The sequence below is a fragment of the Anopheles aquasalis genome, chromosome 3 (assembly GCF_943734665.1).
Source record: "Anopheles aquasalis chromosome 3, idAnoAquaMG_Q_19, whole genome shotgun sequence".
Lineage (NCBI taxonomy): Eukaryota > Metazoa > Arthropoda > Insecta > Diptera > Culicidae > Anopheles > Anopheles aquasalis.
Window position 1 is genome coordinate 49,986,049 of NC_064878.1, and position 27,065 is coordinate 50,013,113.

At 48.9% G+C, this 27,065-nt stretch overlaps 3 protein-coding genes across 3 annotated transcripts; 2 read left to right on the plus strand and 1 right to left on the minus strand.

Annotated features, from left to right (window-relative positions):
• Positions 1-10,354: 10,354 nt before the first annotated feature.
• On the plus strand, positions 10,355-15,724 carry LOC126575127 (nose resistant to fluoxetine protein 6-like). The gene is made up of 5 exons (XM_050235675.1): positions 10,355-10,784; positions 13,567-14,770; positions 14,834-14,959; positions 15,017-15,365; positions 15,434-15,724. Exons 1-5 carry the CDS (start codon positions 10,529-10,531, stop codon positions 15,614-15,616), a joined length of 2,118 nt encoding a protein of 705 aa, XP_050091632.1. The 5' UTR covers positions 10,355-10,528; the 3' UTR covers positions 15,617-15,724.
• A 1,721-nt stretch (positions 15,725-17,445) lies between these two features.
• On the plus strand, positions 17,446-18,589 carry LOC126576722 (carboxypeptidase B-like). The gene is made up of 3 exons (XM_050238028.1): positions 17,446-17,577; positions 17,642-18,061; positions 18,134-18,589. Exons 1-3 carry the CDS (start codon positions 17,491-17,493, stop codon positions 18,587-18,589), a joined length of 963 nt encoding a protein of 320 aa, XP_050093985.1. The 5' UTR covers positions 17,446-17,490.
• A 4,661-nt stretch (positions 18,590-23,250) lies between these two features.
• LOC126576723 (uncharacterized) lies at positions 23,251-26,957 on the minus strand. The gene is made up of 8 exons (XM_050238029.1): positions 26,887-26,957; positions 26,178-26,799; positions 26,010-26,108; positions 25,363-25,940; positions 24,798-24,914; positions 24,475-24,684; positions 24,126-24,404; positions 23,251-24,031 (listed from the first exon to the last, which is right to left on the minus strand). Exons 1-8 carry the CDS (start codon positions 26,955-26,957, stop codon positions 23,329-23,331), a joined length of 2,679 nt encoding a protein of 892 aa, XP_050093986.1. The 3' UTR covers positions 23,251-23,328.
• Positions 26,958-27,065: the final 108 nt, after the last annotated feature.

Below are 27,065 nucleotides of genomic sequence, written 5' to 3' on the forward strand. Positions count from 1 at the left end.
TCCCATTCAATGGGCGGGCAATGGACAGCGGTCGCTTTACCCTCTCCGGCTGCATGTGGAACAAAAACCACCTAACGAAATAATTGCTATCGCTAGCGGCAGGACAGCGTAGGGATCAGAATGAAATAAAATGTCACCAGCACCACCACCCACCAACACCACCAGCCCATTTCCATGGATTTCAAACATGTGTTTAAAACACACAATGTGAAAAAAAAAGAAGAGCGAGCATAAAACACGGAATTCATAGACACAACATCAGAGTAAAAAAGGAAATAAAATCCTACCATAACCCGTTGTCAGTTGATGCCATAATGATGGACAGCGGAATGGAATGGCAAACACTATCACGTTTATGCTCAAACACGCAAAACATTGGTATTTTCTACATCAAACCTTCATGCGCTATCAGTGCACTGATAATGCCAACTCACATATTGATTCACCACCATCACCCGCCGTCCCCTTTTTGTTTACTTATCGCTTTTGCTATTTTGCTTGTCAACAATTAGCTCTTTCCAGGCAACTTCAGTCGACCCAAAGCAGCACCCATTAGCCGGTACATGCTCACCGGAGTTTTCCGCTACTGCCTTTTTCCACTGCAGCGCTGTTTATGGTGAGCAGGAGCAGGATGGTTATGTGCGTGGCTAGTGACCAACCCAACAAAAAGACAGCGCCCAACCTCATTCCGTTGATGGGCCACAATTACAGAAATGTCTTTGGCCATCGCACGTCTCAACCATTACGCTCCATTGAAAGGGGGGGGGGGGGCAAGCATTACCGCCAGGACAGAAGTTTCGTTCCACTCTTTCTTCGTTTAATTATCACGCACGCAAGCTAGCTGATGGCGCTATCCTCTCTCTCCCGGGGTGTTTCCTTAAGAACCGACCCTTAGTCCCACAGTCAACTGACTGACAACGACATGGCATGATCAAACTTTGACTCCACATGCCGCATATTGTCAGTGACAGTGGAGCGAGTACCAGGCTACAGTCCACCATACGGTGGAGTAAATAATTCAAGTGCGTGCGTTGTCATTGCGTCCCTAAGAAAGGATCGCTACTCCACAAGGCACCACCCTTTTTCCTCTCCTCCTCTTCCTGTCTTACTTTTCGCTTTTCTCGAGCTAGTGCGATTCATAATAAATTACTGGACAACGGGAGCAAGCGAACAAACGAGCACGGTGGCAATGGATTCGTGTCATCCATTGGGAAGAGGGGCTGGAACATCGTAGAGCAACTTTACGACCAGAACACGGAAGCCACCATCGGTCTAATGAAGGCGCAGCATGAACGCAAACATGCTATCCATCGGATAGCAGAGTACATGGTCGGCATTGTTCAGCCCATTACTTTGTAATTGTTCTTTTTTTGCTGCTACTGCTCTCGAGGTTTATAGAAAACATTTCGAACTAACTAAAGTGATGAGTTCTATTTGAAGCACTATCCATAGTACATGTTGTCGATTATGCCAGAGTGCAAACAGTGGCCAGCCCGTGGTTTAGAGGCCAGCAAGCGCCCATTTGCTCGTGAATGCCCATTTTAATAATTCATTCACCAATCCGTGCGGCTAACCACGGTCCAACGGGTGGGGCGGTTGCATTTGTTTCCACTTTAACAACTCAATCAAAGCCTCAAAACGATGGCCCCTGGTTTTTGCTCCGTGTGATGATAGCCAACCAACACAACCCTGGCCCCGGGTCCGGGCGGGTCTTTCGGGTCAGTAATCACCGATTCAGCTCCGCTTCGTTCCTGCTCTGCGCTCTTTTGAAGAAATGCATCCTCGCAACGAGTTCCAGTTGGCCATTTTGGTGTTCTGCGTTCCGTTTGTGAAGAAACAGGAACGACAATGCTCATATGTGAAGTGCAATTTTGTACAAATTTCCTATTCATACCCTTCTATCTCTGTTTGTTTGCTCGAGAGAGAGAGTGAGATAGACAGGGCATTGGTCTGTGCTGTGCGGGTCCGTACCGCATAGTAGACGGACCGACTCCGCTTCACTCCACGGTCTCCGGTTGCCATTTCCGTCCAATTTCGTTTCCAAATAACTTTTTAATTAAACACCAAATGTCAGTCCACAGGGCAGCAGCACCAACACGCCACCGGGAGGACAAACGCCCCCGAAATCCTGGCGAATCTGAGCGGAGCGTCGGTGTCGGTGTTGATGACTGGCTACGGATGGCGCTCTGGGAATGTCATTTCTATTTTCATCCTTCACAGTTATGCCGATGCCTTTTGTCAGGAGCTTTCGCTTTCGGCTTTCGGTTGGTGGACAGTGAAGCAGATTGAAGATTTACAAAAACAAGAAGAAAAAATCCCAAACTGCATCCTGCTAACCTCTGCTATGACGAATGAAATGCTTTCTGTCGAACGGATGGAGCGGACCAGTGGCCAGTGGAAAAGTTGAACGGAAATGAATGGCTTCAAATGGGAATGCCTTTGGGGCGTGAAAAGAGAGAAACTTCGCTTGGGCAAAGGTGTGAGAAATCATTTGGAAAACATGAAAGGGCACAAACGGAGAAAACATCTATCAATTGGCGTCCCCAACTCCGACTCCAGTTTGGTAGACTAATCGATCGACCGATGGCCACACGAGTACGTAAGTCAATAGTTTTGGTCCAACACACACTGGCGACACGGTTCCCATAATTTGATGATTAGACTCGAGAGATTTACCACCAGCCACTAGCCATGTGTCCTCGTGGCCAGAGGGTCTCAGGGACCCGTTTTAGCATCAGCATCCATCCAGATCCAAGGTCCTGCTACGCTCTGGAACCGGTACGGGAAACGCAACAGGAATCTAATTTGTACCTTTCCGGCACCCGAGGCTCACTGTTGCCGTTTCCCTTGCATCGGGAGTCAATGTTCCGGAATGATAAAGCCGGTTCCAGGACCGTCCTCCTGAGGATGCCGATAGCGTAAGCACCTCGAACTCATCTTCACACCCACACTCTGTACATCACGGAGCGGAGCTTACCTTTTAATTAAACTGCTCATCATTGGTCCGGACCAGTCCGGTACCGTAGTCCGAGATGTGGTTTGCAGTGCTACATCAACACCTCACTGCCATTGGCGACTGGCGTAAAGTACTTAAAACTAACGTACTTCCGGATGATGGGGTAGCCTCGACGCTCGCTCGATTGCAATCAATCGAGTTCCGGTCGGTGTGGCTGTCGAGATCCGGCGAGCACCGTTTGCCGGTTGCGAGCGTCAACATCACGCATCAGCCTGATAGGCATACGGCAGGCCTATCATAAAGACATTTCATTAATGCACCGCTGGAACGCCACAACGCATATTCATCTGGCGCGAACGAGCAACCCGGTCGCAAGGCCGGTGAGAACCGGGTGCTGCGTTCCATCTTGAACGATTGACAGGCGATTCGGTGTATCGGTATCCATCGGTCGGTCCATCGGAGCGCCCAATGATGTAAGGTATTAGTGGGCAATCATTCCAAGCCAAGGAGCAATTAAACGCAACACGCATATGCGTTCGATGTTGCAACGGCCACCGGTGTGCGGTTTTGCAGAGAGCATAGGGAACAATTAACGGTCGGTTGATGTGGTGGTGGGTTCGATGGTTATGGTATCTAGATGCTGGTGGTGCATGCCTAGCATTTCCTCATATAATGGATGGCTTTGCGGTGATTTCACTATTTAGAATATTATTTCTGCTCAACTAGTGCAGAAACTTATAGAGACATTCGCTTGAAGAAAGCGTTGTTAACGCTCTGCTCTGTAAACCTCTGTAAAGAAAGCTCTGTAAACCTGGACGTGTTTGCTCGGAATGGTGATAAATAAGTAGCCCTTAGAACCATTTGTGTAAAATTTGATAAGGAATATTAAGTTGATTAGTCAGATTAATTAGAAAGCACTTGCCACTTGTTGCTGGTTTTTATTAAACTAGTCTGCTTTAAAACTTATTCATGTATTCAATTAACAACTAAATCTTGGCTAACACGAATGGAAATAAAATATAAAGTCTATTGTAAATACGCACAATGTAAACTAATTCAACTCCTAATGAAAACTTACAGCAACTACAATTGCTACATTATCAGCTTACTTTTTGCTTGAAGTAAAATGAATTACATTCAAAGCAGAAAATATTATAAAATTATTACGAAGCTACCTAATACATCATTTGGGAATCTCAGCAAAACAATCTGACCAACCATCGTGATCGGTAATCAATGCGAACTGCTCTCTAAAGTGTGGCAGATAAATCCCCTCGAATGGTAAGATTCATACCAAAATAAGCTCCTTAAGGTTCGGTTTCTTCAGCCTTCCCTACAACGATTCTCCTGTTGGCCGTGTACTCCTCACTCCTGTTTTTAATGTCGTCCCAAATCTTGATTCGACAACCACTACCTAACGTGAGCTTCCCAAGTCGTCGTCGCAAGCTAGCCCTAGAGAGCACTATCGATGCAATTCCTCTCCATTCCCAGGCCAGGTGATCGTCGACGACGAGGCCGAGTAGCACAGAGCAAGGAGGAAGAGGATAAAACCGAATCGACCGCAGGAGCTATTTTCCGATTTTGGTACGCCGTAGGGATTTCGTTTGTCGGCCAACGGCAACATAGCTGAAGTAACATTTAAAATGTTTTCTATGTTCCATCCCCGGCTAAACGTCTCGAACACGCAAAACAATTCACTGCCCCAGGGGGTGAGGCGGAAGGATGGTTAAAATGTGTTCTCGCCGAGTTACGGTTGGCCATCTACAAGTACGAGATGTGCACATTGGATTCCATTCTGGGTCAGAATGGCCGGCGGGCTAGCTCAGAAGAAATTTTCGGCAACGGATTCAGCTACTGAACGGACTCCGATCGAACCAGTGCATTGATGCACTTCGACATCTGTGCGGTCGGGTACGTCGATGCCTTCCATCCTTGATCTAACTCCTAACGAAATGGATTATAGTAATCAGAAACAACACAAGATGCAGGATGCGTAAGATGGGGACGAAGGAAAAATGGTTAAATGGTGAGGGATTCTGTGAAGCGAATGTCCCATAAAATAAAGCTGACCACTGTTGGAAGAGATGCCCTCGACACCTTCTCGTAATCATCTTTGCTGGATTACCATCCACTTACTGTTCGGTGTTCAGGGCTAGTGCGACAACGACTGAGCCTGATGAATGCTAATTCAATTACCAACGCTTATCTTGGTGGACATACGACACGTCTTGGTTCTCCTTGGCTAAGTGCCTTTAGGGTGCTTTTTGTTCTTCCGAAGGCTGCTCTTCTCTGAAGACGTCGTGTCTTATAGCTTCTCGCCTTCTTTTGCATATCCGTCTCATCCGGGGGTTGTCTTTAATTTTAAGCTCATTTCATGGTCAATTTTACCATTTCTTGGTGATGCTCTTTTCGGGACGATTAAACTGAGAAACCGAACTTCAGGGGCTCTATTCCTTGTAAAAAACAAGTCGCAGCTAATTAAATACGACTTTAAGAAGCAAAATTTTGTTCTGATAGGCTGATATGTCACTCCATTTATTCTTTTATTCTGGCAACAATCCTGAAAGTCTTTCCTTTGTCAACGCCAATCGATTGAGAGTCATAGAAGCTAAAGCTAACATAGACAAAAAAATTGATCCAAACTATGCTCCTTACTTGTCTGCAATCGAGAAGCCTGCAGCATTCCGGATCAACGATGCTGGTCACGTAAAATTGATTTTACAAACAAATTTATTCACCGAAGGCTACCATTGTCTCGTAGAAGGTAGTTGAAAAACACATGTTGCTTCTGCTGCGACTCTCTATCAAAGTTTTTGTAGATGTGACGCACGCTACACGGCAACGAATCACACAATTCAATAGGTTACTGGCGCTGTAGAGCTAGACATTGTTTTCATTTGTAAATATCTGAAAACTTCTGCAGACGCACGCACGTAACAATACTATGCGCGTCCGGCATCGGAAAGAAATACAATCCCTTCACTCAAACAAAAAAAAGCACACACGACAGGATTGGCCAGGACAGGAAGGTATATTGTTTAGAAGTTATGCCACAAAGGATCACGACACAGCGTCCTTTCTATTGTGCAAACCCAAATACCGCCCGGTTTTTGATTGTCAACGAGAACCCAGCGAGGACAGTTATGCCAGGGACAGCATGAATGGAAAATCGGAGCACCCGAAATAAAATACCGCTGCATTCTGCAGTGTGGCCGTGAATCTTCAAAAAACCACGCAGCCCCACACATGATGATTGCCAGAGTTTTTTGGCGGAGTGGGGGTGGTTCGCAAGCAAACAAACAAACCACCCACTCCCACCTACCACCTTTACTAAGCTCGACTGGCAGACAAACAGACACAATTGGCACTAGACCCAATGCGAACCAGCCCTTAGTTGGCACTGAAAAGCAACGTTACCTTGGTGACGACGCTCCACACACGGGACGCGAATCATCGAATCAAAACCCTCTGGTCCGCTGTTGCCAGACCCTGGATGGAACCGGGTGGCCAACCAACGGTGGATGTGGAAGGATTAAGCAGAATTAAAGTCTCCCCGGTGACGGTGTTTTGTTTTCATCTCGGTTTGTGCGCGCATCGCTGTTATTGTAGTTTTGCCAGCGGACGGACGCTTTTCCGTAACTTTCTCCATTTCCGACACGGTTGGGGTGGTGCAGTAGCAGAAGTAGTTTGGCTCTCTCTCTCTCTCAGTTGACGATAACGGTGCAGCAGTGATACGCGCTGGTGGTGCTTGCGGTGGTGGATGGTGAAAAGTTGGTAATATTTTTTCATTTTTATGCTTCAGCGCCATCTCACCGCACACAGCAGAAACCGAGACAGAGACGGTGAGAGTTATTGAATTGCTGTGTGGTGACTCTAGGGCACGTGGTAGTGCTGATGGCCACCGAGAAATCCGTGCCAGTGAATCCGTGCATTCTATTCCGCACAATGTGCTATCCAGCGCTGCAAGGATAGGACATTTGCACACTCTGGAACTCTGGGCAAAACCAAACTGTGCTCGCGATGCTGTTGCTGCTGCTGCTGCTTGTTAATGTTTATGCCGCGTTCGTGTCCCCGGGATTGGGAATGCCGGTGTATGTCTGCCTTTTTTTCCTTTCCACGGAAACCACCGATCAGCCGGCTTTTCTCGAGTGGCCACTCCTCGCTCGGTGGTTGCGGTTGAGCTCGAGATTGTCGCTACCGAGCTACCGCGAATCCATTCGACTTTCTTCCTTCTCATCTCCTACAGCTCCATATGCTGTTTATGTTCATGCGGTCTTTGAAGTATTCTGGTCCGTGTGCTGATGTTGTTTTGTGTCTTTTACGCTTAGCTTAACGCAAACATGCTGTCCCTCGTGTCCCTCGAGGACACTTTTCATTCGCTTCTCATTTAGCTAAACGAAGCTCGCAGTGATTCACGTGCACGGTGGATTAGTACTTCCTTTTTCCTTCATTCCTTCTCACCTCACAATGGTCGTGACAGTGGTGGTGGTGGTGGTGCCAATTGCTTACCTTTCACCGAACTGAATCCGGATCATGTCGCACGCACCGATTTAATGTTAAATGATGCGAATGGAAATTTATGGCCCATCCCTGTCCCCTCGTAGGCCACTAGAGGGTTCTCCAATTCCTTTTGCTTACTTCCGGTTAATTGTTCGTGAACTCGGCGTTGTAAAACGGGGGAAAGAAAGCGAGTGGCGCCCTTTAATGCTCGCAAAGTGAAAAAACACAAAGAAAAACAAACCTCCCTACCTCGGACACTAGATCTAGGTAAAGGGAAATGGTTGGGAAATCGATTTAAATTTTCTCATTTGAAAATAAATTGGATTCCTTCGTTACGCGGGCACGCGTTACCCAAAGCAAAGCGGTCGAAAGGGTCGCGCTCGCACGTTGAGCAGTGGGCGAAGGCGGGAATGGATTGATTTATTCCCGGCACGAACTGGAAGACTGTTTTGGATTGTTTTTCTCTCGCAAGGCCCATGAACACGGAGTATTTCATAGGCCAGAATCAGCTCGATAAAGCGGGGAATAGGAGGAGACGATGATCATTATGAGAGTCCTGGCTGGTACGCTGGTGCAATAATCAGCTGCGTTCGCTGAAGCGGATCCAGGGTGCTACTTGCTGGTCGGTTCGCGCTAAATGGCGGTCATAATTTACATTTAACACAAGATTTCGTTTCGATCGATTTTTGCTTTGTCCTTGTGGCGTGAGGTGACTCCTTGAGAAAAAGGTTGAGGAAGTGACAAATGCCGCGCTTCCGTAGTAGTGCCTGCACCGGACGCTCTGACTTCGTTTTAACGTTTTTCTTTCCGTCTCCATCTTTAACTCTTCAAACAACCTTGCGAATCACTCGCTTCGCAGTCACTCAACAAAAGTGTAAACAAAGAAATCACTTCAACAACTCGCGATGACATCTCGTGTTGGCGTCTTCTCTTTCCAGCTCCAGCACGCTCGTACGGATATCACATATCAAACATGGACGGTGGAAGTCAGTCAGTTCAAACAACAAAAAAAACGTTTCCCTCGGTTGACCTTGCAGCTGATTAATTGCCACTCGTTAGAGAGTGCGAGAAAGAGATTTATCAAACATGATGTGCTCGCCGGGAAGCAACATTAGAACCATACGCAGCAAGCAACCAACCAATCCACCTTGTGACGTTAGACGCAAAACTGGTTCCAGCAGCCATCGGCGCCACCACCGTTGAAAGATGAGATCAAGATGGGATCAAGGGATGCATGAAGGAGGCAAATCGTTTCCAGTCCTTTCCATCTACCGCCACGTTACGTCAGCGCAACTAATGAGGTTCACGTTACGTCTTCCGATCATATTCATTGGCATCTGGAAATGGATGCAAAGTGCGATGAGGATGTGCGACTATTTTTAGCATTCCGGTGTCGAATCATCGAATCGAAAAGATTGTACAACGCTCTCTCTCTCTCTCTCTCTCTCTCTCTCTCTCTCTCTCTCTCTCTCTCGGGCATCCTCTCTCTTCTATTGTGCTCCAACATATGCTATTACGCTAACGACGGCGCAACATGAAACGCACGAGACGCGCGAGCGAACTCATAATTGGAGAAATTGACACATATTCAATCGGAGCTAATGTGCAATCACCGCAGCGAAGACATAAAAAGGGGTAACCGAAAACCGTCCGTTATCTACATGCAATCTCATGGGAGTGTCTACTCCTCCACACTTCAGAGGAAACTGTTATGCTTTTAAATAGCGAAAAGAGAAAAGAGGAATGACTGAAAAAGGGAAAGCCGAGGCCCGGAACCATTACTATGCGATCGTTAGATAAAGATTTTCAATGTCAACTGTCTGTGCGCGGTGACGGACAGAGTGTGGAAGAGATGGATCACCACCACTCATCACACCGCTCGCACGCCCAGCTCCACGCCCAGTGCTGAGCGTGTGAAGCGTCGATATGTTGTCTCACACTCAACGACCCCTGCGAGCCTCTGCGATCTTCACCAACAACCGGTTGGAGCTTCTAATTTATGCTCACCAGCAGCTCGTTGGGGTGCGCTAATGTTTATCTTCAAAAAATTAAATCCGTAAGACAGCGTTGATCTCCTCCGGTCGCCGGTGTGCCTTGCAAGTGCATCCGAATGAGAAGGTCGTTCATCAGCGTGGATTTGAATATTGCCAAGTGGTCAGCAAAGCGAATAACTGTCTTAAAAGCAAGGCAGAAACCCGGTGAGCAACGGAATACGGCCCAAAAAACCTATTTCAAATGGGTGCGGACCACACCGAATGACACGTACGGCAGAAGACAGGCCCAAAAAATAAAAAAGAGGCTCGCTCACGCCATCCACATAATGCTGCTGATCCGCGAGAACTACCGACCCGATGACAGATGTAGGCTGCGGGATCTGCTAGTACATCACAATCGTTCAAACAACAACCAGACAACACGGCACGTCCATCCGTTCGCCATTGCGTATTCTTGGTGCTCCGTTGCCAGCCGTGTGCCAGCGACAGTTCTGTTCCGGGATCCCTCTGCCTCTAGTGGTCGGTGGCACGAGCTTAGAATTACTAATCGCGCCCGCTTAGCTGTAGGAGCGCCTATCCCTCGACATCGCTCTGCTAGCAATTACCAATTGCTTCCTCGCAGAGCAGACGCGGTGGGCCACATTATTCAAAACGGCGGACATCGATACCGATGACAGCGACGACGATGACGACGACGACGATAACGGGCAGATCATCAAGCAAGCAATTAGGATTAGCCACAAACACGATCGTCGTCATCGCGGAAGATGGATCGCGGTATGCACACTCCTACGGATACTCAACCCCTTCTAGTGGCTGCTGCTGCTGCTCGATCGTGCCACCCAGTAGTCGAGCTGGCGAACCGACGCGGGGATCAGGCTCTCAGTTTCGATCTTGACGCGGAACGGTTCAGTTGATTCCAGTATCGCGGCGGCCAGCGACGCGCCGTGATCGTCGTCGTGCGGTGGTTGTTTATGTTTGTCAAACAATTCGATCGCAATTGTGTTTATCCAGCCTCAATGTGATCGCGCGCACGTATGTGTGATTGTGATTAAAGTTCAAACAATCCGACCAATAAATGCCAAGGAGCGTACTGATCGGTTCGAAATCACTGCAAGCGATGGCCAATTGTGTGAGAAACTGTGTGATGCTGTTAGTGGTGATGAGCTGTTCGCTGTCCACTGTTGCTGGCCAGGAACAAGTGTCAACAGCCCAGGATCGGATACTGGATCGTATCGCTGCCGTTCTTCCAACGCTGCCATCGAATAACTGTCGCCGGGATCTTACGCGAACCGTCGAAGCAGCACGCGCCCGTACCGATTGGGCAATGGCTAGTGAGTGATAGACGCTTTGCTTTACAGATGCCTTTGTTTTCCACCGTTCCAGTCACTGCACGCACTCACGCATAAGGCCAATGGTGTTTCGGACGCGGCGGATGCATACTTTGGGCGAGGGTTCCGAAATACGATTTCCCAAATGGCTCGCGACAGATCACTCAAAGGGCTAATCATACTTTGCTTTGGCCCTTCGCCCGCGTCACGGCCCGCGCTCAACGGAAGCAATTATGTTAAATCACGTGAGCCAGCCTCCTCGGCACAGTAGCTCTCACGCAAAGCCCTCCAACTCCGGCGTTTAGATAATGAAAGTTGTGGCTGAGCGGTGGCTTAGTTGGTTCACGAAACCTTGATGCTCCGATTTTAGCAGATTAATTAACGAACCAGGTCGCGCGACGTCCAGAGACGTTAACCTTCGCACCGATTGGTGTGGTTCGATGAGGTGAAAAGGTGCATTGCTTTGGCACCTCATGTTGGCACTCAGCAAGGCTCAAAAATGTTCACCTTTTGGAACAAATGTTAACAAAAATAAGTCCTGGCAGCATTCTTCCCTGCCTATACACTATAATACATCAGTGAAACATTCCCTAGAAAACATTCTAGAGATAGAACTAGTACAATTTCTTACGGTTCTTCAATCGGAGTATTGTCAAACCAACTTGCTTATCCCGTTTTTTCAGCTGCGTACGATAATTATACGGTGAAAAATCGGAATAACCCACAAAAATTGCATACGGCCACCAACACTTTAGATGGTTAAATTGATAGAGCAGCTACTTCAATTCAACATCATCTTTATTAATTGTGAATTTTGAACGATTTTTAATGATTCTATTTTTCCACAACGATAGAACATACGAGCTGTTAGTTCTCTGTGGTTTCTCCAAATTCTAGATCTAGGGACTAGAAAAAAGATACTATTTTGCTTATAATATATTGGTTCAGATTCTCATAACCTGGCTACGATCAGTGTTTGTGGTTCTAGAGAATAAACTGGCCGCCCATAGAACCTATTAGAGTTGATCACAATCGAGGTTTAATCGCTGCAAAACCTGTTCGGTAGCGCACAGCGATAGTGAGTGGATTGCATTTGTTGCACCGTGGCCACCAGTTGCCAATCGAGGCCACGAGCTAGCGAATCAGATATGATGATAGCTAATAAAACGAATATCATGCCAAGCGCCAAATGTTGCATTATCTAACGCACTAGCTGCGGTCACACTCCGTCGCGAAGGCCTGTGCTGACCGATCGCGGCGAAAGCAATTTTCTTGGTCACGGTTGAACTGCACAATCAGTCTCCGGCGAGACTGACCCGTGGCGATCATATTTTATCCGAACCATCGCTTTGCCCACCGTCGCAACGGTGGCCTGTTCGCACGGTCATCGATCGCACGTACGCGGTTGCTGCTGCTGACGCCAGCACCCTAAAACAACATTACCCCCCACCGCAGCTTGACTAGTAAACCCTTTCAATGTAGTTACACACTCGCACACTTGAATCGCGCACAGTCACAGTCGTGCCATGTCCGTGGTTCGGATGCTGCCGATGATGGAGTGAACGCTATGATACGGAAGCTGGTAGCACGTGGTGAAGCTATTAAACATGTGGAGTGTGGCCAGTAGTGCCACTATAATCTGCAATGGAGTGCACTTGCCACTATCTCGCTAGATTGGTGGCTTGCTTGAGAGAGTGTGAAGAGCGTGGCGAATGCATGCGTTACGGTTGGTGGCACCAAGAGAGCTGGCACACCGCAAACATACATACCGGTCGAACTTGACCTCGTGCTGCTCGGGGCGTTCGAATGCGTGTGTGGGGTGCAAATAATGGACTCGCGTGCGACTCTTGCACGCAATGGTACATTTTGGCGGGAATATGTTTTGCGGGTGGTGGTTACTAATTTTAGTATTAAAACCATTTCAAATCATATTACTCAGAGAGTAATGACATGTTATCTCATGAGCAACAATATTAAAATGGGAATTAGGATTAATATAAATTATTGGACAGCTCCTTGTTTTAAAGAATATACCATTTTAATGGTTACTTACCAAATCGTATTTAAATCCATTTTTGTCCAATTTGTTTATCACAATATTCACAACAAGAACTAACTTTGTCTCTAAAAAAAGGACATAAGTTGTTTCGAGTAGAAACCCAAATTACCAGCTTAGATTCGAAGATAAACAAATCATTAAAAGTCCAGACAATAAAAAAGTTATGCCACAAGAGAGAAAAAAACTGAAAGCCACGGATTGTTGAACTGAGCAATGAACCAGATGTAAAGAAGCGAAAAAGCATTTCTGGTAGGTTCTGCTCCAAATTCGGTAAAATCAGCTTGTCATTTTCAAACCCCTTCATGTACATCGGATCAATGGGGTACATCAAAAACCCCAGCCAGGCATCTGTGCTATCGATGCCGCTTTTTTCCCCCATTTCTTCCATAAACCCGCCAATTGCTGGTCATCTGAATAAATATGAAGAAGAGAAAAAATGGTTACGGCTCTTGAAGGTTGAAGTGTGATGCCAATCCTCTTGACGCCGAATTTGCATATTCATGACACAAGCCACCAAGCCAACAAGCCAACCGACCATCCAGGTTGTAAGCGATCATTCCTCAGCCTCTTTATATTCCCGCCGGTTTCCGGTTTTTCTGTGGCCCTCCATTTGCTGAAGCGTGCTCGAGGCATGAAATAATTTCTCAAAACTATTTACCAGAATCGGGATTCTCTTACCTCGTGCCGATGACGATCTACATTTTTCTTCCCTTCCTCCCTCTCTAGTGTTTGACGCCTCGGCAAAGTTCCCAGTGGCGGTAGAGTATGGTTCCGTGTATCAGCTGGGTAGCTACGACGAGTGTCTCAACCGCAGCGACGACGCTGTGTCATCTCCCGTAACGACACAGTACTGTTTGACGCACGTTCAGCTTCCCGGCTACCGTGTGCGATCGATATCGACGCGCCATCAATCTTTGCCCGCCAACGGAACGTCAACCCTGGTGCACTGGGGTCTGTGCGTGCCAGCCACCTGTACCGCCACCGATGTGCAGCAACTGTTGCAGACGAGTACCGGGTACGATGTCCCCTCAACGCCGCCAAGCACTTGCCACCAGCAGACGACGCGATTAAACGAGAAGCCTTACACTACCGGACAGGTACTGTGCGCGTGTGTACTGCTCGTGTTCGTGGCGATGGTTACGTTCAGTACGTGCTACAACTACGGAAGCTCCACGGACGGTGGTGTGGCTGCAGAGAAGCCACCATCGACGGTCACCGCCATCTTGCGAGCGTTCTCGGTGATCGAGAATCTGCGGAAGTTGGTGCAGGGTTCCAAGGACGATCATGGATTGGGTTGTATCAATGGCATCAAAGCATGCTCGATGGTGTTCATTCTCGGTGGCCATGCATTACTGTTTATGGCTGGTGGTCCACTGCTCAACACGGGTTTCTTCCATGAGCAGCAGCGGCAGGTCCAGAATGCGATCTTCCTTAATTCACCGCTGCTCGTCGATACGTTTCTGCTGTTGAGTGGTTTCCTTTTCGCGCGGCTTCTACTCATCGAACTGGATAAGCGCAAAGGGGGTATCAACTTTGGAATGCTGTACCTGTTCCGGTACATCCGGCTGACGCCAGCCTATCTCGCCATTATCACCATCTACGCAACGTGGCTGCCACGGTTAGGTGATGGTCCGCTGTGGCAGCAGCGCATGGCGTTGGAACAGCAACGGTGTCAGGACAGTTGGTGGCGCAATCTGCTCTACATCAACAACTACGTCGGTACGGACAGTATGTGTATGTTTCAATCGTGGTATCTGGCGGCCGATACGCAGCTCTTCATCTTGGCACCGCTCATCCTCTATCCGATGTGGCGGTATGGGAGACGCATTGCTCTGTGGCTCATCGGGAGCCTTATTGGTGTCTCCATCGTCATCCCGTTCTGCGTCACCTACGTCAGTCAGCTCGATCCAACGTTCATGATCTTCACGGAGTATGTAATCGATTGATCATTGCTAGGAGAAGGTGTCCTCACTTGCTATCTTTCTCGTTGCAGTGAAATCCAAGACCTTCAATGGAACCATTATTTTGCCCATGTCTACGGAAGCACGCACATGCGAGCCACGGCTTATCTGTTCGGACTGCTGGTCGGTTATCTCGTGCACTGGATGCAACTCAACAAGTAAGCTATACGGCGAGCAAACACCGAGAAACTGAAACCAAACTTCCTTCCTTCCAGCATTCGAATCAAACGAAGAAGACTAGCGATCTATTGGATCGTTTCCACCATCTGCGGCTGCAGTGCTATGCTGTCCGTGACAGCGTTCTACAATGAGCTCGGTACGGAGAACTATCTCTACAACGCACTGTACGCTGCTCTGCATCGGTTCGGTTGGAGCCTTTCCAATGGATGGCTGGTGCTAGCGTGCGTCACCGGGCATGGCCGGACATTGAAGCGGTTGCTGTGCTGGCGTGCCTTCGTACCGATCAGCCGGCTTACCTACTGTGCGTACCTCGTGAACGGGCTGGTGGAACTGTACCTTTCCGCAGCACGTCGCACACCACTCTATGCCAGCATTGCCTCACTGGTAAGTCATGTTAGAGCGAAGTTGTAGACTTTGCAGACGATTCTAATGTGTTTGAAATTATCCCAAAGACTGCTGAAGCACTGTCTCACATCATACTCACGTTCCTGCTTGCGGTCGTGCTCTGTTTGATGTTTGAATCACCGATCCACGGGCTGGAGAAGATACTGTTGCGACGCTTTCGACCAACGAATAGGCGCGAAATCGACAGCCAGAGCACCAATAACACACACAGCACCTCCGGGGAAGTGTAGGCCATGGCGGTGTCCGAACCCAGGTCGATATGCTGTAAATAACTTCTTTAGAATTTAGTTCTGAGTAAGGGATTATGAAAGTAAAAAAGCACTGTTTTGTGTACATTCCAAGAGCTACTCCTTATGTTTACCAAGTTTAAGTAGTTCGGGGAGCCATCAACCCAAAATATGCATCCGATTTTCAGGAATCCTAAGCTCAACGCATTAGTTGATCCTCTCTTTCTCTGTAGTTTGCTGCCAATAATCTAGAGGCTCCCCCCGTTACTTGTACCCATGGGAACGGGGGGAGGGCTAATTCAAATTCAACTCCCAATCTCACCCAAGAGCCAGGATACAACTTATGTTCACCTTCAGGATGAACACCATCCAACATTTCGCATTCCACCTGGCCGCTACCACTCGTTCCAATGCATAAGTTATGCGCCCAATGGGAGGAGCACCATAAGAAAGCAAACAAAATCCCACCCACCCCTTTTCCCTGCTCCGACTTCCCCCACCAGCAGCTCCAACATATGCTCTTGGTGCTGCTGCTGGTTGGGTAAGATTTATAAGGGATTAAATTTTATCTTTCACTCCACGCCACCATGTCGGAACCTTGTCGGAAAGTAGCGTAAAGCGAACTCCGGCGACCGTACAGACCGACCGATTGACCGACTGCAGGCCGCCAGCCGGCCAGAATGATGGATGGCCACGGGGAGTTGCAGTTGCTAAGCTATTTGTAGATCCACTCCGCCCGGAGAGAGAGAGAGAGCTCTCCAAGGTTTATCATCACAGGTGAGTGAAGTGGAAAGGAAAGGACGATTGTTTGTCCAGAATCGTAGCACTGTGGCGGTGGCAGCTTTGTGCCTTCAAAGTGCATACACATCACAAGTGCGAGCTGCAAGAATCGATAGTGGACATTCCACAGGCACGCTACACAGGCGCTCCGACACAAGCAGCATAACCAAATGGCGACACGACGACGTGACAGAGCAGCGACCGTTTGCCGGCAACGTGCGATATGTTCATTCACACCAAGGGCCTCCGTCCACCACAGCCGGCCGTACGACAATGAAATGGAAAGTCCACCAATTAATTACTCCCATAAATCATGGGCAAACGACAATGACGAATAATTACCGGACAATATGTCGATGAGTTATGTGTGGGCTGAGGTTTTGGAAGGCCTCCCTCCATCCCTCCGGTCCGTGGTGTTGCTGACGAACTCGAAAATGGTCCAATTGTGTAGGGTATCGGTATGAAATGCGAACTAATCACTTTGCAATCCAAAATGCAGATGCCAAGATGCCATTCGTGGGCGATTAGGAGCATCCGGAAACGCATACCGTTACAACACGTCAAAGCATCAGCATCACGAATTTTCTGGAACTGTTCAATCAGCGCATGAACGAGTGCATGATCTGCAGCAGATTAGAGAGCTCGTAAATTCCCCCCAAAATCGTGCGATTGTTTCGCACCCGATAAGCTATCGTTCAGTCGTTCCCCCTCCTCCAAAAAACCATGGTTATCTCGATCACCTGGCCGCCATCCGTTAATGGTTGGTCGTTAACATGCGTTGCGGTTCGTGATGTTACTAACGGGGGCCGATAATCCGTTGGCAAGCTGATAACGGGAGCACCAGCATTATGCAACCCTCATTGCCTTATTGCGTTACAATGCTCCAGACGCAACCCTTTACCGATCGATAACGGCGCGTGATCCCGGTCCGCTAAATTTGGTGCAATCATAACGTCGATATAGAGCCGATCACTTCAATTCCGTTTAACTACCGATAGCGTAACGGTATATAAACGAAGTGCATGCGCGGTTAGCGGGCAGTAAGTAGGTGAAATCAACCGGTTTGGGGACAACTAACAAGCTTCTAGTGAGTCAAGATGCGCGTTCTACTTGTACTTCCCTTCCTGGTAGCGCTAGCGGCTGGTGCTACGTTGGATTTCAATCACTACTGGACCGCCAATGAGGTAAGTGATGAGATACCACTTCGTCCCTTAGGAACTGAACTGATCGCCGGAACGTTCCTTCCAGATCGATGCGTACCTTGACGAACTAGCAGCTGAATACCCGACGCTGGCGAGCACCGTTAATGTCGGCACCAGTAGCGAAGGTCGCCGTATTCGTGGCCTGCGCGTCAACAAGAACAACAACAACAACCGTCCGCTAGTGATCGTCGAGGGTGGACTGAGGGGCCGCGAATGGATCTCGCCGATGTCGATTAACTACATGATGCACGAGATCGTCGAGCATTACTACGAGTTCGAGGAGATTCTGGATAATGTGAACTTCCTTTTCGTTCCGCTCGTTAACCCGGACGGCTATGAGTTTTCGCGCACATCCGGAAACCGTCTCTGGCTCAAGTCACGCAGCGTCAACGGTAATGGGTGCTTCGGAGTTGATCTGAACCGCAACTTTGGTCACCTGTGGAACACTGTCGGGGGAAGCACGGATGTAAGTATTAGTCTCCTCATGATCGAAGTGTCTCGTATTGACCTTTCTTTACATTCTCCTCACTCCTTGTAGCCCTGCTCTGACTCGTTCGTTGGTACGGCGGCATTCTCGGCACCGGAAACCGCGGCCCTGCGCGATCTAATCCAAGCCAATTCCGCCAACCTGGCCCTCTACCTGAGCGTCCAATCGGCGGATCATATGGTCCTTTATCCCTTCTCGCACAGTGCCACCACCAATCCGGCTAACGTGGCCGAGTTGCGCACCCTCGCGAACGATGTAGCCCGAACGCTCATCAACCAAAATGGACGCATCTTCACGTCCGGTGGAGCTGGACTGCTGCAGGCGGCCGCTTCTGGTAGCAGCATCGACTTTGTGGCCGGTACCTTCCAGCCACGGCTTGTCTTCACGATTGAAACGGCTGGCGCTGGTAGCTACGGCTATGACGTGCCCGAGTCACAGATGGCGGAAATACTTAGCGAGACAACCTACGGCTTCCTGACGCTGGCCGAGTACGTTGCCCGCAACTAAGCACTAGTTGATGCCCGAAACGAGATGGAATAGACGGTGAACGCAAAAGCTTATTTATTCCCTAAAACCGGATTCTCCATTCAGCGTGGCTATTTTGAAAGAAATGGAACCTTCCAACACAAAACCAAGATGCTCCTTGCGTAGAGAGTGCGACGTATGGACCGATTTTGATGGCCACTTCGGCCACATCGGTCTGAATGGAATTTCCCACGAGTCAAATAAAAATAAATTATCAATACATCCAGACCGGCTTCACGGTAGTGGGAATCGTTTTCCAAACGACTTTCGCTCGACTTCAAAGATCCGTATCGAATCGACAGAACTGCGGTACATGGGCACGGGAAAGCGCCCCTAGAAACGTTGCCACATTCGAGGAGATGATTCCTGTTTCGCCACTGAATAGATTGTGGGACCATTTGTTCCATTTCGGTTGGTGCTGCTTTATGCGGAACTTTAAAGTGTTCCTTCCCAGTAACGTTTTCGATGTTAGTTTCCGTTGAAAACCCACCGTTCCACCATCTCTATTTGGCCAAGTTTTCCCCTTCCAATCGGTGGGACAATGGCAGCGCGTAAACAAGCCCCAAGGATGGTTCTGAGATCGGAAAATGAAGGGAAAACATCATAAAACATTACAAATCCGCATCCGAATGAGGCTCATGGGTTAAAAGGTTTGTGCAAGGTGTTTTCCTCGTCTCTTTCGAGTCTTTTTCTTCTGGAAACACCGGTCCCCTGACCATCGGTTGCGATAAAGAGTAGGATGAAGAATAGGAGAGAGGCACGCTCGGTGTCGAATGTGTCAGATGTGATATGGAGTTAGTCTGCAAAAGGGGTGAAACCCCGACAGTACCGGAGATCAAAGATGAAGCTGAGAGAATCCTAGAAAGTGCGCAAGGTATTCGAGGTATAGGCGCAAGACCACGACCTACCATTTATTGTCAATTCAAAAAATGATCTTCTTGGAAGTAACAGTTTATAAAAATTTTAAATAATATTTTACATTTCCTTCACATCCGTTGGAAACACACGCAAGCCACATGGGAACCGCTTGCTACGTCAGCACCTCCCACCTCATTCTCACCTCCAGCAGAGCCTACTCTGCTCAAAGCGTGCCCCTGGAATGGGACTTTCATCGTTCATACGTCTACCATCCACCACCAATCGGCATCTCTTCATAAGCCAAAGGGGGTGGTCTTTATGCTGGATGTTACAATCTGATGCTAGGACATAAAGTACACACGATCCCTCCACGAATCCTTTTTTTATGGTGAGGAAGAAGATGCGCTGGATGGTGGGAACACTTCTTCTCCTACTCCTCCTCTGCGGCATAAACGTTGGAGCGAGGGCGTATTCATGCTAATCCGTTATGCATTCGTCGGTCGGAGTGTGGAAAACGGTGTTGGGCCGGTAGGTGTTTGGGGAATATGTTTTTCCGTCTCAATTGATGCAAATTGAATGGCTGCTTATGAATATGGTGGAATCCCGGAATTGGGGTCGAGTGGTATGCGATTGTTCCGGTGTCCCTTTGGAATGGCAGGAGGGATACCAACGGATACCGATTATTAGCCAGCGGTTTTATTTCGTAAATCTATCAATTTTAAAGAGAAAAATGTTGCCTCATTTTGTAAAAAAGTTTAAAAAACACTATTTCAGGATTAACCCCCGAATGGGACGTTGAAAGTTTCGTGAAAAAACTGACAACCAATAAGCCATCTTGCTTACAGTCCTTTGCGGAAACGGAAGAAAATTAAAACAAAACCAAAAAACACAAAACCACCCATCGAGTGTCTAACTTTCGATTGTCTCATAAATATTAATGACACCTTCCACACCCCGGGCCGATTGTCGTCATCGACCGAAGGTTGAAGAACTTTTCACTTACTCCCCATGCCTCACGCCCCCCAGAATCCAGAGGGCGGTCAGAGCACTAGGAAAAAGTGGAAAAAGCAAAACCACGGCACCAGCCTTGGAACGGCTGAGGTTGAATAATTGATGAAAATTTATCGTGAAATTCAATATCGAACATTATCGAGTCTATTACTTTGGCCAGTGTGGCGGAAGGACGTGGAGGCAGATTGCTTGATTTACTTCCCGGCCTGGAACACTCCCGGTAACTTTTACACGAGTGCCTACAATCCCGCGATCTCGCAGACTCCTGACGAAGGGAAAAGCATGTTGGGAACAGACTTTTCGCAACTATCCACCGCCACTTTCCTCGTAGCCCCTCTTCGTATGCTTGGAGTTTGTGGCACTTTTATTTATTGTTTTGCTGGCACTGGCGACTTCTGCTCTGCTCTACTCTGCTCTACTCTGCTCTTCATCGGAGCATGCCAATGACAACAACAATCTGGGTGAAACGGGGACCACCAACAAAAGACCATCGAGCAACAATGGACTGGTTAGGCCGGTTGGTCAGACAAATCCTGGGGCACCATTTTTCGTGAAAAGTTTTCCACCACCTTTCCACCGTTCCCATGCCCTGAAAACCCCGGGTATACTTAGAGGAACCGAAGCGAAAGTTGGGCCACCGGACAGGCCTCTGTTGGCGATGGAAATATGCCAGACACACCGGGATAGAAAACAATTACGTGATAATAAAAATTTATATTTGCATTGTCCCGTTGTCGTTGAGCACAGAGAGAGAGAGAGAGAGAGAGAGTGGCCACCACCATCAACACCACGAGGAAAAAGGCAAAATCATCTTGCCATTCTTCGCACCAAAAACTTTCTACTTTTACCAACCGGGCTAGTTCTTTCTGTGGCCGATCATCAACACTCGACTGGTTGGTGGTGTCCCTTTTTTTCTTTTTGAGGGTCTGGAACAGCCTCCTTGCTCCGGGAAAACGCCAGTTAGATGGCTTGGATAGCGATTGGCCCAGGATAATCTAGACGAGCTTGAAACGCTGGATTCCTTTTTCATTAGCTTCCACTCCTTAGCATCTGCCAACCGCATGACTAACGACCAATATTGTTTATGATTGGTGGTGCCACTCCTTCTCCCTTTCAGTCGCGATAATGTTTATGCTTTGCTTTACTTGTGGCACTACTCCCAAGCCTTGGCGGCTTGTATGCAGTTGGGCTAGTAATTTTCCCACTTAAATGCATTATTACAACGGCGTACAACACGTCTAAACGCCTTTCGCGAATATTAATGTCCACTTGGAACCCAACACGGCCGGTGGATCGTGCTTCCGGTCGTCCGGGCGATAAGCGTCGCGAACATCCGCTGGCGTGTGAACGTTATCGCTACGATCGACCCAGCTTGGAGATCCTGCCTGGTGGAGCGAAAGGTCACCGGATGCCGGACGAAAAATCCGTGAAGCCTTGCCCCTTCTGGCCGAAGAAGTACCCACTGACCAGAGGAGCCAGAAAATGAAGTGCAAACAGGCCACTCACAGGCCAGTTTACGATGCTCCCTCCCTATTAAAATGTCATTAGCATGCAACGCCTAACGTTCCGTGGTGTAAAAGTACAGGATGGAGGCACTCGAGTGGCCGTCGCGTGCAGTCGCGATACTTGGAACTTGCTGCCCGTTACCGTTTGGATGGTAGATAAGGCAGCCAGCGTTACGGGCGCGCTGCCTCCAAAGGTGTTAAACGGTTTGTCGAGCCCAATGTTTGTACGCGCCCCGCGTTCAAGATATCAGGAACGGTGGCGCTCTGCTCTCCAGTGCCAGCGGGCCTATCGATGGCCCCCGGGTTCATCAATAATGAGTGCGGACATGCGGCATGTTTGAGCGATAAATATGTTGCTTCCGTATCGGTCGTTTACGTCTTTTAATTTTTAAATAACCAGGTATATGCTGCTGCCCGTCGCACTGATTTGATTAATTACCGATTTTCAGTGCCTATAATCGGTCGACGGCTTAACGATCCGATTTCTTTACATTTACATTTTGTTATAATTTTATGATGCTACTTATGTATCCAGAGGTAATAAATCAGCAGAGACTGAACACGGGTTTATAAAAGATGATTTATTAGTCATTTTCAAAAAGGAAAACATCATAAAAATTAGCAAATGTTTCTTACTCTTTGATTTTTTCAGTTTCTCGTCGGTTTACCGATACGTAAATAATAAATATTGCAACGCAAATTGGTAACAATTAAGAACGTAAATTTTTAAAATTTACCTCGCATATGTACCATGGCGATAACATTTAATGGAAGCTGTTCATACCTTTCACCGTAGCAATTTATTTCAGATTATTAGGTATTTCAGATATTAGGTGTGATAAATAAAAATATTTCAAAAAATGAGAAAAAATTGATGGAAAATTATTATAAACTCTTATTATTGCTACTTAGTAACTCGTAATAAATTCACTGATTCTTTGATCAGTTCTGTTACCAGTTTTTATTCCATTCTACATCCAATTTACATTGTATCGTCGGATTGTGATTGTCGTACTTATTAAATTGATCAGTTGCATTGCTCGCATTCAAACATGCTCGTTAATCTAACAGAGCAAACGGAAAACCATGCGAAAACAATAAATACCCTCGCATCCAAGGGTTCCTCTCAACTCTATCAACGGCGTTGGGTCCGATATTTACGTTAAATCCGCAATACAAACCTCCCCAGTCATATGGTCGCGCATCGGTGCGACCGATAAGAAGTGCCACAATCAAACAACGCATCAAACAGATAACGATTGCTCCGTTTCGCTCTTCCGCTTTTATTGCTTCAATGAAATCCGCTTGGGAGTAACGTGGACGAGGAACCGTGGCGTAGCAAATGGTTTACGGCACCGTCAGCGTACCGGCATGCTGCCCAAACACCTTAAACAACTCGAACGTATCGGCCGTCACCTTCGGAAGCTCAGAAGTCGGCAAATCAAACCCTTCCAACCCACCGCCGGTCAGCTCGAGCGTGTACGCATACGGCACACCGAGACTGTGCGCATAATCATCCGTCGCTCCCGAGGCCGTGTACAGTATGTCGGCGGAATTGCCAACCAAGTACGAGGGGCCACCGGCCGCCACCAGTGCATCGCGCGCTTGCTCACCAACCCGCTGCAGTTCGGCCGCATTATCCGAATGGATAAAGTCATAGCCCCACGGCCACAGGATAAGCTCACCGTACGTGTGCACCGCCAGATAGACGCGAATGGCGCTCTTGTACCGGTCCATCAGTGCCAGCATGGTTTGCGTTTCCTTCTCGGACCCGTGCGCCGTTCCCGCGTAGTTGTTCGTACACGCGGTTGTCGTTTTTGCCCACTGGTAGGGAAAGTTTCGATTCAAATCCACTCCATAGCACAGAACATTGACCTGGCTGCGATTTTTGCGCCACAGCCGGTTCTGGTCGTGGGTGTACACATAACCGTCCGGGTTGAGCACCGGAATGATGACGTAATCGGCGTTGGTCAGCTGGCCCGGGTACTGTTCCGAGTGTTCCACAAACTCGTGGATCATGTACATCACCGACATCACACCGGCCCATTCTCTGCAATAAAAAAAAAACAATGGTCCAATAGGCGCACGTTAGCTATCTCATCAGATCCAGAAATCAGACACCAGATCCAGAAATTTCGTAATACCTAGCATGGATGCCACCATCGATGAAGACAATTGGACGCGTTTGATCGATCTCTCCGTTGGTTGAGATAGTGATAGCCTTGATTGGGCGCCCCTCGTGCGTTGTACCAACTTCTGATACGCGCACCAACCCCGTATACGCCGCCGCCAGCTCGTCCAGATAATCGTAAATTTCCTCCAGCGTCCAGAAGTGGTCGAAATCGATCGTGGCTCGTGAGTTGGAGTCCCGACGGACTCGGCGCAGATGCTCTTCGTTGCGACGCACTTCCTTCGTCAACAGTCTGCAAAACACGAAGGATGAAAAAAGGACAATCTGCGATACATTCAGAGACGGGAAGGAACCGTACTTACTCCTGTACATCTTCCACCACCAGCTCGTAGTCGATATCGTGCCGCTCGAGGAAGGTGACCACCGCTTTCCGGTCCGCTCTGGCCGCCATCATACGCGATTCGCGGTTCAGCTTCGGTGCATCCCAAAAGTCCACGTCGGTCGCCGCCGGCCCACGCCGCAACTCCATCAGCTGCTCCTGCGTTTCCGGTCGTACGGTGTACAGCTCAAACCTGTCCCGGTGGTCATTGACAAATGGAATCAGAACGGAAAAGAATCCCACGCAAAGACAAAACACAACAAACACAAGAGACAGAGAGAGCGAGCGAGCGAGTGATTAGCATACTCATGGTAAGAACCGGCTTTGGCGACGGTCACGGCCACCAGAAACCAACAGCAAACGACGGCGAGTGACTTCATTGCGACTGTTTTGTGACTGCGACTGCGTGCGTGCTCCTCCGAACACGGTCAAACCGTAACTGCTGGAAGCTCCTGCGTACGCGAAGACGCGCGAGTGGCTTTCGGACTACGCTGCGGCGCGGAGCTTATCAACCGAGCACCGCGTATCAACCTCTATCTCTCGCCCGTCTCGCCAACACACATTCGTCATTCATTCACGTTCCTTTGGGGCGAGCGTGCACTCGCGCAAACACCCAGTTGGTGGCAGTCGTGTCCAGTCTGGTGAGTTAAACGAGGCTCCAGTAAGTACAGCAACTTCCTGAAGGAGCGTTTTACCGCGAAGCGTACAAAAAAGATCACCACAACACACGAGTTCCGCACGAGCGCATCGTTAGTATACGAGCATAAACTTTATTGTTCCATTCCCAGTCCGAGCGCATTACGCTTCAATCGAATGATCCATCACCATCATCATCATCATCTTCATCTTGATCATGATGTAAAGGATTCACTTCCTATCGTCGTCGTTCTCCTGCGATTCCTCGTCAGCCGAGGAGGAGTCAACCTGCTCGCCTACCGCTTTGGTATCCTTTACCTTGCCATCCTTTACCTTGCTCGCATCGTACGGGCGGCCAACGGTCGTGCTGCCGACGAACTTACCAAACACCTTGAACATCTCGAACGCCTCGGCCGACACCTGAGCCAAACGGTTGGTCTCGAGGAGGAACGCACTGCCAGCGCGGCCACATGGCAGCTCCAGCGTGTACGTAAACTCGGCCCCGTAGCTACCGTAAACAAAGTCCGCACTGCCAGTCTTCGGCGTCAGCACACTACCGGCACTACCGACCTGATAAACCGTACCGCTGACCTCACGGGCAGCACGTGCCGCCTGTTCACCGAGGAAATGCAGAACCGGCGCATTCGGAACCTGCACATTATCGTATCCGTACGGATAGAGGATGTACTCTCCGCAGGCATGCACCGTCAGGTACATCTTCAGACTGCGGGCGTACTGTGCCATCAGCAGCATCAGCGCACGGGTCTCCGTCTCCGAAGCGGGCGCACTGCCCGAGTAACCCTCGGTGCAGGACTGGAAGAAAAAGTGATCGAAAGAGACGTCAATCGGTCATCGCACCCGCTGTTCCTCCGTCTAACTTACGTTCGAGGTGTAGTGCCAGCGGAATGGGAAGTTGTGGCTAAGGTCAGCACCCGGGCAGATGGTTTTACCGGCGGAACGGTTCTTGCGCCACAGACGGTTCTGGAACAACCACGAAAAAAGGATGAAATAAAATCCATTCCATGGCTCCAATGGGTGGAGCGCCCTTACCATATCGTGCGAGTAAGCGTATCCATCGGGGTTCGCCACCGGAACGATCACCCAGTCGGTGTTCTTCAGCAGTTCCTGGTTCGCTTCCGAGTTGACGACCAGCTGGTGGATCAGGTGCATCACGGCCATGTGGGAGGCCCACTCGCGTGCCTGCAGACCAGCATCGATCAGCACGACCGGGCGCTTCTGGTTGATGCGTCCCTTCGTCGAGATCGTAATGGCGTTGATGGGACGGTTCAGCGAGGTCCTACCGGCCTCAACTAGCGTCACCAGCTTTGGGTAGGCCAGCGAAAGCTTCTCCAGGTAGGCGTTGATCTCATCCAGCGTCCAGAAGTGGTTGAAGTCGATCGCACCGTTCGTGGGACGAATGCGCTCCTGCTCCTTACGCCAAGCCTTCTCCGAGTCCAGCATCTCCTGTACGTTCTCCATCATCACCTTGAACCCGATGTCCTCCTCCTTCAGCATCTGCTCGAAGCGACGACGATCGCGGGGGCTGATCATGACCGTCACCGAACGGTTCGGGGCCGCATGGTTCCAGAAGTCGAGCTTACCCTGGTCGTGCCAGTAGTTCAGCTCGTCCACATGGTCGCTATCCTGGACGTGGAGCTCGTACAATTTGTAGCTGTTCGGAAATTCGGAAACAGGAAGCAGAGATGTTGAGAACTCGCCGATCTTTTAGCCTCCGCACAGACACACAGCACCGACTCACTTCTCGTAGAACTGGGCATGCGCCAAGCACGCGACTCCGAGCAACAGCAGCACTGGTAACAGCTTCATCATTACTCTTCAAACGATGAACTGACTGACTGTTCGCCCGGGAGGCAGCATTATAAACTGCAACCAAAAGACCGACCAGATACCATTTCCCGCCCAGACCGGGGCCATTGA